Source organism: Ammodytes marinus (assembly GCF_949987685.1).
Source record: "Ammodytes marinus genome assembly, chromosome: 20".
Classification (NCBI taxonomy): Eukaryota; Metazoa; Chordata; class Actinopteri; order Uranoscopiformes; family Ammodytidae; genus Ammodytes; species Ammodytes marinus.
In genome coordinates this window covers 2344363-2360290 of record NC_137224.1, presented here as the reverse complement: position 1 = coordinate 2360290, position 15928 = coordinate 2344363, and the positions used below count along the sequence as shown (strand labels likewise).

Sequence of the window (15928 nt, the reverse complement as noted above, 5' to 3'; positions counted from 1 at the left end):
AAGACAACTGTGATCGGCTATTCCAACATTTATTCTTTGCTTCTGACCGTAATGTATAAATAAAGAATCTATAATAAAAGGTAAAATTTGTCCCGAAAGTGAAGACCAGCCTAACAGAAAATAACTAATAAATCCTCCAGTAATCTAGTAACGAAACACAGCTTAAATCTCACCTGAAATGTTTATTTAAATTTCAGTCACATACAGACATACAATATCTTTGTTCCGACCTAAACAGGTGGTGATATATTCTCACAGTTTATTTGTCAACAGATGCTTCAGTCACATTAAGTCTCTTAAAGGTGCAGTGTGTAGAATTTTAATGGCATTTTTAGACAACAGACAATAGAAGAAATGGAATATAATATTCACAAGTATGTTTTAATTAGTGTATAATCACTGGAAAATAATAATAGTTGTTTCTTTTATTTCTTAAGAATGAGCCTTTTATATCTACATAGGAGCGGGGCGCTGAGGCCGCCATGTTGCACCGCCATGTTTCTACAGTAGCACAGAAGGGACAAACTTAACAGCCTTAAGCGGTTTTTATATATAGTGGGCGTCCTGGGGAAATGCACCTGTTGGAAGACCAAGAAGAAGTACTATTGATTAAATAACTAAATACATCTTCACCTCATCACTTGATATTGTGGAAAGACTTGAGGCAGTGGTGGATGATGCCATCTTTAGCAACTATAGCTTCTTGTCCTTGAAGGCCACCATAGCTTCAGTAAATTCACCCAGAGGGGGAGGGGTTAGCAAGGGAGCGTTGACATTTAGAATCTCACTACTTGATGCCACTAAATATTCCGATACTACACACTGCACCTTTAACGGAAAATCATCTGCTATACAGTATATCCTCCATAAAGGCTTTTGATATTATCCCATGGTTCTAGATTATGTTATTTTTGAAATACAACTTTTTTATAAAAAGGCACTGGGAATGAAGACAGACAAAAAAACATGATAAATTACTGCAATAGATTACAGAACATATACGTAGTAATTTTCTTCTCAACATGACAGTGAATGGCAAACAGTTTCTAAAAAGATGTTAAGCAGCGAAATACGTATCAACAATGGGTGTAACAATCTCAGCATGTGGCATTTAAGGCCTTCACAAAAAATTGGAAAATACAGTTTTCCTACATTAAAAGATAATGGAGAGGCCCTTTAAAGCCCCTGAAATAACGTACACACAGGGCCAATGTAACAAGGCTTTAGCTATTGATAAGTAAGTTGAGACACTGCAGGCTAAAACATTCCCTGCGTTCCAATCCCCATACTTCCCTACTATTTAGTATGCCAGAAAAAGATTTAGGATGTCCCAATACAGGCACGTCAATTGTAGTATGCTGAAAATACATAAATGCCCCACTAACTCCAATAGCATTTTGCAATATCCGTCTTTATTCTTGACATTTCTCGACATAAGGAAAATAAAAAACTTCCTTACATGATTTTGTTTCTCTCCTGTGGCCCCTAAAACTCTTCTGTACTTTAGTATGTAGTGTAGTAAAAAGAAAGAGTATGTGATTTGGAACGCAGGGGTAGTTTCTTTTTAAGAACCAGTCCATTAAGAACATGTCGAAATTGACTTTTTAAGACCTGTACTTTTAGTCTTTTCTGATTCAAAAAAACTAAAAATCGGCTGTGTCCAAAATCTGTTCTGGACACTTTCTGTACATGTTGTAAAAAATCAAATAAAGCTTTTAACTGTGGCGTCATCCAACATCTAGATTTTTGGAAAGCGAGGCATGATTAGTTAAATAAGACTCATTAAAATTTAATACAAAAAAATTACTTTTTAAATGTAAGTAATCAACTGGCTAAGTTTCATGATGATATCTATAAGTTATAAGTGTGTGTGTGTGTGTGTGTGTGTGTGTGTGTGTGTGTGTGTGTGTGTGTGTGTGTGTGTGTGTGTGTGTGTGTGTGTGTGTGTGTGCGCCTGTGTGTGTGTATGTGTGTGTGTGCGCGCGTGTATGTGTGTGTGTGTGTGTGTGTGTGAGAGTTAGACATTTTTACCCTATTCACCTGCAGTGTCTCGACTGTACTCTTTACTATATGCTTCTTGGCTTGACAACGTGAGTTTCCTCAGTATATGATATAAGAGTTTGATTAAGATCATCAGCAGCATTTTACAATAGACAGTACAATCACATTGCAGCTGTCAGTGCACATATGTTCATTTTGGTATTTAGTGTATTTAAGAGTTAAACCTTCCTTCGGCAAACAGGGAAAACTGTTCATAGTGTTTGTTTGGGACTTTTTATGGCTTTTTAAAAACCATCTGGCACCATGCATCCTCACACAAACGTTAAGAAGTATTTCCAAAACTGTTTCAACCCCAGTGTGTGTGTGTGTGTGTGTGTGTGTGTGTGTGTGTGTGTGTGTGTGTGTGTGTGTGTGTGTATGTGTGTGCGTCTTTGTGTGTGCTTGTGTGTTTGTGTCTGTGTGTGTGCATGCGTGCGTGCTTGTGTGCGTGCGTGCGTGTGTGTGTGTAGGTTTAGGCCATGTCCACACATACAAAGGCTATTGTGATATAGCAGAAAAATTCCGGTACACGCGCAAATGGTGTTCTAGAATATCCGAGTCCGTGGTGATATTTGTGTCACGTCAGACACCATAGAAGAAGAAGACCATTGTGAACGTGTGCATTGAGCGTCTTATTGAGTTAGGGTGATGCGCGCTCGGTATATGTAAAAACATTGATTGCCATGCTGCAGTGGCAAAGTGGGTAGGGAGGTCGTCCCCTGGAGTGCAGGGTCGCAGGTTCGATCCCCCGTCTCCCCACCACATGCCGGTGTGTCCCTGGGCAAAGAGACACTGAACCCCGCATTGCTCCCGATGGTTCAGAGAGCGCCTTGCATGGTAGCTACTGCCATCGGTGTATGAATGGGTGAATGTGGTAAGAAATGGGGCTGAGAAAATAGGCTAAAAGTGCTATATAAGTCAAGTCCATTTACAAACTAGGGTCATGCCGCCAGTGTTTCTCAAAACCCCTCTGGTTTCCCTCTCCCTTTGAATAAAGAAATACAGGAATTTTCCAAAATATCAACTTTGGCGAGGGATTCAAAGAGCTAGTGCTAGTGTCTGGTTGTGTGTGGAGAGAAGGCAGAACCACACATAGAAGCTGCGGTTAAAGGTGCACAATGTAACTTTGCGTATGTCAGAGAAGTTGAACATTTTCTAAGGTATAATTCTCATAACTAAATAAACAAACTTTCCTCACAGGGAAAATGTGATCCCTGGAACACTGTTTGAAGTTAGAAAGCTTCCTGAAAAGTTTCACTGTTGTTGTTTACAGCAGCAGGGCCCACAGTTTTGCCTACAAACCTATTCTAGTCTTACGTTTGGTTCCAGGGGTCTCAACATTTTTGATTAATAGAAATATTCAATACTAAGAATTACATGTTGTGTAAATATTTTTTGTAAACTAACTTACAGGCTCTGTGAATATAAACAAATCCCCCTCCTCTGAAACTGCATAGTGCACCTTTAAAAGATAACACCCCAGTTAGTACCAGTACGTGTGAACATAGGCCGTTATTAGAGGCTGGTGATATGCTCGGTTCCATTAGACGAACCCTTCTCTTTGTCCCCCTCTGTGGGCACACTGCGGTACTGACAGCCCGGCGCTACGTCAATGCTAGCCGTCTTAGCTAGCTCGGGGCTAACGGAGGGTTGACCGTTAGTTGATGACCACTTCCCGTCCCGTTTGTCCAGCCAATAGAAAGACACGATGAGGAACACGGCTGCCGAGGCAACGACGGCAGAGCAGGCGAAGAAGACGTGGTAGTACTCGCCCGTCCAGTCGATCAGAACGCCTGCAACAAGGAGAAGAAGCCATTTTGTTTTTTAAAGATTATTTTTTGGGCATTTTTATATGCTTTTATTAAGACAGTTTGGAGAGACAGAGGTGAAATGGGTTTGGGCGCGCCCGTGGCGCAATGGGTAAGGGCGCCCCCCTCCCCAAAGCCCTGCAGCAGACCAGGGTTCGAATCCCGCCCGGGTCAGTTCTCTGCATGTCTTCCCTTCTCTGCCCCATTTCATCTCTGTCTCTACACACTGTCAATAAAGCATGAAAAAGGTCAAAAAATATCTTAAAAAAAAAGAAAAAAAGACAGAGGTGAAATGGGGCAGAGAGGGGAATGACATGCAGAGAACGACCCGGGCTGAAATCTAACCCGGGTCTGTTGCTACATGGAATGAGCCTCCACTGTAAGATATCATTATTTAATGATATCTTAACGTTTACTTTTTAATGTTACTTTTTACATGTTATTTTATGATGTACTTGTTTTCTATAGTTTTAGCCTTTTTACTGTACAGCACATTGGTCTGGCTCGGCAGTTATAAATGTTATCTCAACCATAGATCATTATTTGGCCTAAATGTGGACTTTTTTCATTAGAAATAAAGAGTTTTGGTTTTAGCCTCAAAGCTTAATCATACTAGGGAAAACGGTTGCGTTGAAAATGAAAGCTGTCCTAACTTTTCCTAATTTTTACAGCGCATGTGTTGCACCTGCCACGACAGTTCAAACAGGTGCAACACATGTTTGTTTTTCAGTTGTACTATGCGTGACGTCCACATTTCAAAGCAAAGCCCTGCAGGTGTACAGACAGACGGAGAGCGTGTTGTGACTTGTATCTTGTTACTTCATGCTTTGCTACACACACATTCAGAGCTGTCATTTGAGACGGAGACACTCCTGCCCTTTCGCCAGCCCTGCTGTCCACTCACTCAGAACCAAGCGCAGATTAACAGTAGCGGGATAAAACTAAACACATTTACTCATGTAGCTACTAATGTAAACTGTATATTTTAAAGATAATTTTTTACCATTTTCAAGCTTTATTAGATAGTACAGAGTTGAAATGGGGAGACAGAGAGAGAGAGAGAGAGAGAGAGAGAGAGAGAGAGAGAGAGAGAGAGAGGGGGGTGACCTGCAGTAAAGGATTTGAACTCTCGACCACTGCAACGAAGGCTGGAGCCGATATGGTACGCGCTCTATCCACTACGCTACCGGAGCGCCCCCAACTTTTAAATACTTCTAAAACTGTTTTTTTTTCCCTCTGATGATCATTAATTACATGTAACAGCAAACGAGACCATCAGTGCAAAGAATGCTATTTTTATATAGTTTTTTCTTAATGCCTTTGTCATGGGTATACACTCACCCAGGAACAACAGCTTGCACACACTACTACCATGTTATAACCTTACCTGCGAGTGGAGGCCCGATGAGCAGGGTGATACTCTCCATAATCGCCAGCAGACCCAGGGCTGAGGGGAATCGCTTCATCTCCACTATATCCATCAGAACGGTGAACATGAGTGATCCCACCACGCTCATAGACAGTCCGTACACCACCACAAACCCCAGCAGCACGTTAAAACTAGCTCCCAGGCAGCATATACTGTTACTCAGCCCGTTCACCAGCAAGGCCGACGCAAACACGTATATATGTCGCCCTTTGAACCACGGCATGTTGAATAAGATGCCGAATCCGGGCCGTACTACGATGTTAACAATGCCTAGGATGGACAGGAGCAAGGCGGCGCGGCTCTGCTCCATTTCGTAGGCCGTGGCGTAGGGAACTAGATATATCAAAGGGACTACAAACCCCAGCATCATCCACGTGATGCCGATGGAATAGACAAAGTATCTGGAGTTGTTGCAGAACTGATCGAAGGCCATGTGCTTTCTCAACGCCGTCAACACGAAGCTCCAAATGGTTTTCAACAAATTCTTTTCAATGTTCTTCTTCTTCTTCTTCTGCACATTTTTCTCCATCCCTCCATCTCCGTCTTCTTCTTCTTCTTCATGGTGGATGCTCATAAGTGGCTGTCCGCGGGGCTTTTTTTTCGTCGGCGGTTGCAGAGGCCTCATCACGGCGCCACACACGCAGCAGTTTAGCAGGACGGCGCCCAAAACCAGGAAGCTTCCCCTCCAGCCGAGCTCCGTGTGAAGGTAGTTCCCCAGAAAGGGCAGCGTGCACAGGCCCAGTGCCGTGCCCGAGGACGACATGGCGTTGGCGAAAGCACGCCGCCGCACAAAGTAGTGCCCCAGGATGGTCACGGCCGGCTGGAAGCTGAAGCAGAAACCCAGGCCTGTAACAGTGATGGAAGAAGAGGGGTTGATTATATTATATTAGAGTTAAACTGATATATTGTGTGTGTGTGTGTGTGTGTGTGTGTGTGTGTTTGATGAGTTTATGTGCTTCCGTGTCTGTGTGTCCGTGTGTGTGTGTGTGACGAGTGTGTGTGTCTGTGTGCGCGTCCAAGTCTGTGTGTGTGTGTGTGTGTGTTTGCCTCCGTGTCTTTGCGTCTGTGTCTGTGCTTCCATGTGTGTGTGTGTGTGTGTGTGTGTGTGTGTGTGTGTCAGTGTGTGTGTGTGTCAGTGTGTGTGTGACGAGTTTATGTGCGTCCATGTGTGTCTCTGTGTATGTGTGCCTGTGTGTGTGTGTGTGTGTGTCTCTCTCTCTCTGTCTGTCTGTGTGTGTGTGTGTGTGTGTGTGTGTGTGTGTGTGTCTCTCTCTCTCTCTCTCTCTCTGTGTGTGTGTGTGCTGTGCCTTCTGACCTGTGATCACCCCGGCTGTTACGTACAGCTGACCGATGGATTGGGTAAACGAGCTGGCCGCCATTCCAAACCCACTCAGCACTCCGCCGAACATGACTGTCGCCCGGCAACCAAACCTCTCCACCAACACACTGCAGAAAGGACCTGAGGGGTGAAACGTAATGTTAAAGTTAAGATACTTTATAAGTCAATGGCTCTTTCCTCAGTCTTCCCTTGGCCCATCTTTCCTGTTAATCCTAACCCTACATTTTACCATGTGTGATGTCACGCATGGGAAAATGTAGGGTTAGACAGTGAGACTAAGAACACTCTTTCTGCCTTTTCTCAGGCTAGGATGAACCGATTTCTAAAATTTTTTGCACATCTATACTCTTACAACTTTTTATTCAGTTATAGGCTAGACAAATTAAAACAAATTAAACAAACACTGAATATTATATTCCATTTCTGCCACGTCTGCCCTGAAAAAAAGGACAATAAATGCTACACACTGCACCTTTAAGTTTCATGCATAACAGAGCAGAACAAACGGGACAAATCCTTAATCCTGTACAGTACACATCATTTAGCCTTAATCTGTTGGCTGACATATTTAAAGCATGACACACACACACACACACACACACACACGCACACACTCTCACTCACACACACACACACACACACATGCACACACACACACACGCACACACACGCACACACACACACACACACACACACGCACACACACACACACACACACACACACACGCACACGCACGCACACACACACACGCACACGCACGCACACACACACCACCTTGACTACTGTTCATAAATAAACTTGGTACAACTTAAAGTTTGGATGAAGTATTTCTTAGTAGCCCTGAATTTATGATATGATCTGGTAAGTATTTGGGTATTAAATAGACTAAAGTTTCTCATAAATAAACTCTTGGCCTTGGAGAAAAGGGCTCCGTGCTAAACTACAGTGAAAAGGGCAAATTAGTTAAAAGGTCACAACAGAGGTGATAAATTCATTACACTCTTTTGTTGTTAGGCAACTGAGCGTCATGGTTACAGAAGGGAATGAAAACCTGGACATGACTGAGCTGGTTTCAGTCAAGTGAGTTATTATCAATAATTAACATTTTCTTCACATAGTTTGCTGTGTATTCAAATCTGGTGTACATACACAGCCTAGTCTCTGTAAACAGACATGTTGCTATGGCTAGAGTGGGCCTATAGGCTGTGTATAGGACTATTAACACCAGATTTTTTTTTCAGTGCACACACAGTATGGACAGGTAGCGGATCGTGAGGAGATATTCACTGATTTTTACAAAAAAAGTGATTTTGTCAACAAGTGTTCTCCAGAATCACTGACTGCACCTTTAAAAGAAGAACCTTATAGTCAGCTCTAGCTTCCACTGGTAAACTATGAATGATAATCTATACTTTGTTTTAGTTAAAGGTGCTCCGAGGAACTTTCAGTTTGTGTTCATTCCTGCGCCCCCTTTGGACAAAGAGCAGTAGTGTTTTTACTACGCCAGCTGTTGTTCCTGGGTGAGCGTATACCCATGACAAAGGCATTAAGAAAAACTATATAAAAAATAGCATTCTTTGCACTGATGGTCTTGTTTGCTGTTACATGTAATTCATGATCATCAGAGTAAAAATTAGACTGTTTCAGAAATATTTAAAAGTTCCTCGTAGCACCTTTAATTTCTCTAACAGTAAAGTTTCACTCTGAGGCCTTCTGAACAGGACTACCGCGGTGGAAACTTAGTGCAGATTAATGAAGGTCAAATAAAGTCAATTAAAGAGTTTTATAGTCACATTTTATGAGCTTAGGAACATTTCTGAGAACAAAGCATTCCTGTCTCCAGAAAGCCTGTGAGAACTGTGTGCACTTTTCATAATGGAGTACACACCTCTCCCTTGCCCAGAATCTACTTTGAACTTGAAAGAACTTTGATTTCTACTTAATATCCCACTTTTTGATTTATTCTCCTATCTTTAAAGGTGCACTATGCATTTTCAGAGGAGGGGGATTTTGTGTACATTCACAGAGCCTGCAGTTAGTTTACAAAACATATTTACTTTAAATGCAATTCTTAGTATTGAATAATTCTATCATCCTAACAAAAAAAATATTTTGAGGAACCTGGAACCCAAACGTATAAGACTAGATAGAATGTGTAAACCAAACTGTGGGCCCTGCTGCTGTAAACAACAACAACAGTGAAACAGTAACTTTTCAGGAAGCTTTCTAACTTCAAACAGTGTTCCAGGGATCACATTTTACTGTGAGGAAAGTTTGTTAATTCAGTTATGAGAATTATACCTTAGAAAATGTTTCACTTCTCTGACACACACGTCATTTATGATCATCAGAGGGAAAAACGAGACTGTTTCAGAAATATTTAAAAGTTCCTCGTAGCACCTTTAAGCAAAAGTAGATGTAGCTTCCCTGTTCACACCGGCTATTCAAACATTATTTTACTCTTAGCGTGGGAGGGAGGAGAGGGGGAAAAATGTTGGGTTTAAGATTGCGACGGCACAGACTAGTACTAATGTTTTTGATGTAACTAGAGCTTTAGTTTCATAAGACAAATGGTGCTGGAGGTATTTACCAAGGCCCACCCACACTACACTACACTTCATAAGGTAAATCTTGAGGACAAGAGTCTCTTTGTTAAGCCAGGGTGAGGGTCAAATGGATGGAGTTTATTTTTTTCAGTTTTCAAAGTCCTACCCTGTTCTTATGTATTAAAGGTGCAGTGTGTAATATGACATCATCAAGTAAGTTCTACAAAGTTCTAGAATGCAACGCTCCCTGGGTAACCCCAACCCTTTAGAATAATAACAGAAACAATGCACCTGATGACATTCCAACCATGACACTTCCAAAATGGCGGTGACAAGGCCTTGGTCCAAAGTATGGAGAAATATGGACATATATGAGACCCTTTCTAAGGGAAAAAAATAATAATTATAAAAAAAGAATTCAGCTATTATGCACTAAATTAAACGAACTTATGGATATTATAATTATTTTCTACAAAATCTGCTAGGAAATAAAACCCAAAATTCTACACACTGCAGGTTTAATATCATATCCAAACTGAACAACTGATTAAATTTCAGATTTTTGTTTTAATTCAAACAAATGCGATTGCACAAATGACCTAAGAACCATCTTAACAACAATCCTTTACTATATATTACATGTGTTTCAAATACATAAAAATGCTCTAAAAAAAACTGAGAATTTATTTACGATACCAAAATGTACATACAGCTTCATTCTCTAGAGATAAATTGGGAGCACCAGTCTTTTTTTAACTGTCTGTTCAAATCATTGGGGTGATGCCATGTTTTTATTCAAATAAGGCTTTTGTATTTTGCTAGATAACGTTTAACTGGTTAAACTAAGGTAAAATAAAAATAAAATATATATTTTCTTGCATATTTTCAACCACATATCATTGATAAGTAGCCATTCATTGAGCTCTATCTTGCCCCTGTAAAGCACTTTGAATGGCCTTGTGTCTGAAGTGTGCTATATAAATGAACTTGCCTTGCCTTGCCTATCTTAAATTTACAGTGTTTGACCTTAGCCAGCCGACACTACTTCCCTGTTTCAGGTTACGTAATGCGTCATTGAGGAAGGGAAGTTGATATCAAAGTTTGGAGAGTGAAAAGCCTTTCAGCACAAAGCAATACGAGAGGAGAATGTATTCTTAGAACTATCAGCAGACTCTCGCATGTGTCTATGAAACACAAGAGATGAATGCATCTTAAAGTTATCATATAATGTATATTATATCTATCACTATTATTATTGTAATTTTTAAAGATAATTTTTGGGGGATTTTCAAGCTTTATTACATAGTACAGAGTTGAAATGGGGAGACAGAGAGAGAGAGAGGGGGGGATGACCTGCAGTAAAGGTCCACGGGTCGGATTTGAACCCGCGACCACTGCAACGAAGGCTGGATCCAGTATGGTACACGCTCTATCCACTACGCCACCAGAGCGCCCCTACATGGTGCAACTTTAATATATTTTCATAACCCTGAATGTATGATGTGTAGCATAAACCTTAAAACCCCTGTGGAGAGTCTGTGTGAAATCAGCTGAGTACAGTTTCTCATGGAATAATGTTCTTTTAAACCAACAGCATCACAGCGAGACAGATTAAAACTAAACAACTTCTCCTTTTACATTTATAACAGCAGCAAGTAGAACTAAATGTCCATGAAGGCTGAAGGGGACACCTGAGCTACAGTCGCCCCAGTTTGCCAGCTTACCTCCTGCGTGAAGCACTGACGTCATGATGGAAGGCACCCACGAGGTTTCGCTGTTGGTGGCGTCAAACTCGCTCTGCAGGTCCGTGTAGAAGATCCCCACGCAGGAGGGGAAGGCCAGGGTCAGGGCCAAAACCAAGATGGTGGCTACCAGCACCACCCATCCCCAACCGCCGTCCGGAGCCTCCACTGTCACCGTAGAAACAACAACAACAGATGGTGATTCCGGGCATTCATCGCCGCCGGCAACGCCTCCCTCAAAATCACCGTCGTAGTGGCAGATTTTCTCGTTGGTTGAACTTGTTTCCATGACGCCGTTGTTAGGGGGGGTGGCGGTTTTTGTTGTTGTTTCAATGGCACCGTTGTTGGCCTGTTGTTGTTGTTGTTGTTGTTGTTCGCGGGCGCCATAGCGAGCTGAAGTCGCGCCAGTTCCATTTCTGCAGTGAGTCATTTTCAGCTTGGCATTCTGGGCGCCGCTAACGTGCTAGCTCTAAATAAGGGAGTGGAATTACTACTTTCCCCAGCCATAACACTGGAACTGCTACGACCTGCAACAACGACAAAGAATAGAATACATTAGTGTGGTGTAAAAAGCAGATAAAAGTGTTACACACCACAATGCCATTTGTCTTTTTTCACCACTCACTCGTCCTGGGGAAATGCACCTGTTGGAAGACCAAGAAGAAGAAGTACTATAGAATAAATAACTAAATACATCTTCACCTCATCACTTGATATTGTGGGAAGACTTGAGGCAGTGGTGGATGATGCCATCTTTAGTAACTATAGCTTCTTGTCCTTGAAGGCCACTGTAGTAGTTTTTGTAAATTCTCCCAAAGAGGGAGGGGTTAGCAAGGGAGCGTTGACATCTAGAATCTCACCACTAGATGACGCAAAATACAAGTTATTATTACACACTGTACCTTTAACGGTCCCCTGACATTTCTGTCTAAATAACACTATGAAGTAACCCTCACCTTTTAAGAAAAATCACGATTCGATATTTTTCCTTAATCCACTCTCGGCCTTACCTGAAAAATGCTCCTAAATTGTCAGAATTTGGACTTTGTTATGATAGTAAAATATTTAGAAAAACAAATTTCCTTCAGTTGTTCCTCTTCTGCTAGTCCGCTACGTCAAAATTTAAAGTATCTTCAGGTCAGACTGTGGCCCAGTTTCTGAAAACAGGTCTGTGGGGTTTATGGAGAATATGTTTATGAGTGTATGCAAAGTGATTCTGGCAGCAGCAGCTAGCATGAGCAGGCTAACGTTTGCTTGTGAAAACCATTGAATGAAAAGCCCTTTGTGCAAAATGTTCCAGAAGAAAAATTCCCCCCCTGAAGACCATGTGAACACCATTTCAGATTACTTTCCCAATGCTACCACTCTCTCTCTCTCGGCTCATGTCACAATACTCAATGACAATGTCGCCATATCCAAACTTGATCCAAACCGGTTGAAACTTGAACATTGCAAGCCGGTTTACAAGGAGATAGGCAGCCCTTGGAGCAAGGCCCTCGCCGCTATATCGTGTGTGTGTGTGTGTGTGTGTGTGTGTGTGTGTGTGTGTGTGTGTGTGTGTGTGTGTGTGTGTGTGTGTGTGTGTGTGTGTGTGTGTGTGTGTGTGTGTGTGTGTGTGTGTGTGTGTGTGTGTGTGTGTGGGTGTGTGTGTGTGTGTGTGTGGGGGGGGGTTCTGGGGGAAAGTGCTCGCATGCCATTATCAGTTTCGAGGACCCATGCTAATTGTTTCCCACTGTTTGTTTACACCAGGTGGGTGTTGTGTTAAGCTTGGACATGAGAGAGGTGTCGGCTAAGACTCTTGCAAAGACTTGCTGAAATGAAATGCTTTTCCCTTAAGGCCAGGACACACCAGTCCGACTACCCGAAAATGGTGACTGCCGATTCAGGGAGCTCCAGTCTTCCCGTCGCGGCCGAAAAAGTGCAAAGAACGCACCAAACCGACTGTTGCCTTTCCGTACGCTCTGCGCTTGCGTGGCACGTAATGTCTCCATAACAGCAGGCGGCGCTAATCTGTATTGTGGCCCGAAAAAATACGGAAGCCGGAAATTATGGGACGGCTCTCTAGACCATAAACATAGATAGAAATACGTATTTATATTTATGGACCATAAAGAGCACCATTTTTAGCAAAGAGTGTCGAGCATGGTGTCGAGCAGTCAACAAGGGTTGATGCATGTGAGTACTCGCTGAACGAAACAAACAAACACATTAAAACGATGGCTAACTGTTGTTAGCTGTTTGTGTTACCCGCCTCACTTCCAGGCTTCACTGATTCGCTAGCCCTCCACAAATCAAATTGCTCAAACTGAAAGACTGTCCGCCGCCGATTGAACATGTTCGGCTCAAAAGAAGCCCGACGACATCAACTACGACCGATTTCACGGCACACACCAAACAGATTCGTGTCTCCGTCCCCTCGAAACTCTACGACGGCGATTATCGGGCCGGTGTGTCCGGGCCTTTAAAGTATCTACACGGAGCTTTTAGTTTTAGTTGATCGCAGCGCCCCCCTTTGGACAAAAGTGTTTTTAGGACACAAGCGCCTGCTGTCCGAAAGATCTACCGGCCGGCACGTGCATTAGTTTAGGAAGCGAGTGAAAGAGAGACGGCAGGATGCATGGCCATGAGGTAATGTATTTATATGTGATTTAGTAGCGTTCATAAACACAGACTTTTCCCGTCTGCCTGCCGTAAATCGCTTTTTTCTAAGTTCACAGAAGATCATACATAAACAGAGGCATTCATTGATAATAACTATATAAAAATAGCATTCTTTTCACTGCTGATCTCATTCACTGTTATTATGGGTCGTTTATTATCACCCGTGGAAGAATGAGACTGTTTCATAAACATTTTAAAAGTTCCTCGTAGGAGGAGAATTCTAGGAATACATTCCAAACAAACTTGGATCGATTTCTCTGAATGTTGACTGAGCAGAACGGTGTGTGTGCCCATGCTTTAGGACATTGTGCGCATGCCACTGTAATTCACTGAAATCGTCTCACTGAATTATCTGAGTGTGTATGTGCAAGTGTCTGAGGGGGGGGGGGGGGGGGGGGGGGGTCATGTGTGTGTGTGTGTGTGTGTGTGTGTGCGTGTGTGTGTGTGTGTGTGTGTGTGTGTGTGTGTGTGTGTGTGTGTGTGTGTGTGTGTGTGTGTGTGTGTGTGTGTGTGTGTGTGTGTGTGTTGGAGGGTAAAGGCCTCTCATATCTCAGCCATCTGATCCCCCCTACGCCTGCTTTCTACATCCTGTTTTAGCCTGCCAGTCTTTATGGCTTTAGCACACAATGTACACTACTTCAATTCATTCATTTATTTAGGCTACATAATAGCAATACTTTGAATTTTTAATGTACCCCATAGATAAAGACGCGATGCTAGACAGCTGATCTATTGCTTTGGGACAGCCCGTTGAGGGATGGCAGCGCTGCGTAATAGTCGCCTTGTTGTTTACACATAGCCTACCCAACAGTGTTACGACCGGCAAAAAACTCAGCTTAGTCAGCCTTAAATATCGACTATTCCCACGTTTTTTTAAACTAGTAACACACCTGGCTACATGGTACCTCGTAATAATTTTGGCTTGTTTAATGGCAGAAAAGCAATAAAAAAACGTGGATTTTTTTAACTCCACGCGGCCCCTTTAAATGAAATTATCTCTACAAGTCTCCCGCTCTAATGAAAGTATATTAAAAAGGCTTAATCTTGCATTATGTCTATGTTTTCATTAGTATGGTAGAAATATATATCCTGAACATCACATTCACATCACTGCCTCGAGCCGCAGTTTCGCGTCAAAGAGGAAGCAGAAAAATGAATGTGCTTCCGTTCATTTTTTTTTTTAAACACAGCAAAACAACAATAACAACCAAATTAAAAAATCACCTTTTTTCTTTGTATTGTGGTCCTCCAGCGCTTCCGTTAGCCACTGGTCGCCCCTCGATGACTGTGGACCGGGAGAAGCAGCTGTTATTAACCGGGGCGTCTGTTGGTCTGTTCAGTTAGCGGTGGGAGGAGACTAACTGTGTCCGCCTGTGAGCGCTCAGATGCGGGGTTGGGGTTGGTGTCTTTTATGCGGTGCAGGCCCCAGCCCCATGCTATGCCCTGACTGCACCACACACACACACACACGCACACGCGCACACGAACACGCACACGCGCACGCACACGCATACGCACAAACACTCACACACACGCACACACACATATGATGAATGTATGATGCAGAATGTATAATGGTGGATACGGAATGCTATTATGAAGGAAAACTAGTAATTCAACAGCAATTTGCAAGCAATACAGTTAATATAGGCCTACCATTAAAAGTAAAGCCTACTGTGAGGGCAGAATTATTTGTAGTAATGTATTTCTACAATTACTCTCTTGTAATCTTGCTCTAGTCTTTATGTTTTAAGAAGTCAAGAGATTCTTAGATAACTGTAGTGTAGGGGAGAACGGGGTAAGTAGGCAAACTTTTTACTCTAGTGAGAATTGCTCATCACCTAAACATCTTTCAATAGTCATTCCTACATTAAATTGAAGCTTAAGGTCAATCAAGACACCCTTACACATTGTGACAACCAACCACATCAAGGGGTCTTGAATCTGTTAAGGGTTGGTCGACAGCCCAGAGATTGGCAGCAAAAAGTCGATGGACCTCAAAACTAAAATCTTGAAGGCCTAACGGTCTAAATGAAGTACAATAAAGTACATTTTGTGCTGACTCTGGACTGGAGAAGTGGAAGATCATTTTAATTTAGTCCAGTCTACCATCGATGGTGTTCTGGGCCATAATATACATGTTTTTGTTATCACTGCTCTGCCTTTAAATACTGGGTATTTGACATCTTGTGTGCCTGTGCTATTTGTTTATCCCAGACGATACAACTATTTTGAGAAACATTTCCTCCCCCGCCCTAACCCGGGGCAGGTGGACTGGGTACCACATAACTGATCTGAGGGGGAATGCAGGTTGGCCAGGGGACTTGTATAACTTGTAATTCGACCCCTTATATATGCCTTA

General features: G+C 42.5%; 1 protein-coding gene across 1 annotated transcript; it reads right to left on the bottom strand.

Annotated features, from left to right (window-relative positions):
• Positions 1-1848: 1848 nt before the first annotated feature.
• On the bottom strand, positions 1849-14889 carry slc16a5a (solute carrier family 16 member 5a). The gene is made up of 5 exons (XM_080048900.1): positions 14791-14889; positions 10888-11432; positions 6593-6736; positions 5236-6123; positions 1849-3833 (listed from the first exon to the last, which is right to left on the bottom strand). Exons 2-5 carry the CDS (start codon positions 11333-11335, stop codon positions 3556-3558), a joined length of 1758 nt encoding a protein of 585 aa, XP_079905026.1. The 5' UTR covers positions 11336-11432; positions 14791-14889; the 3' UTR covers positions 1849-3555.
• Between the last annotated feature and the right edge of the window lie 1039 nt (positions 14890-15928).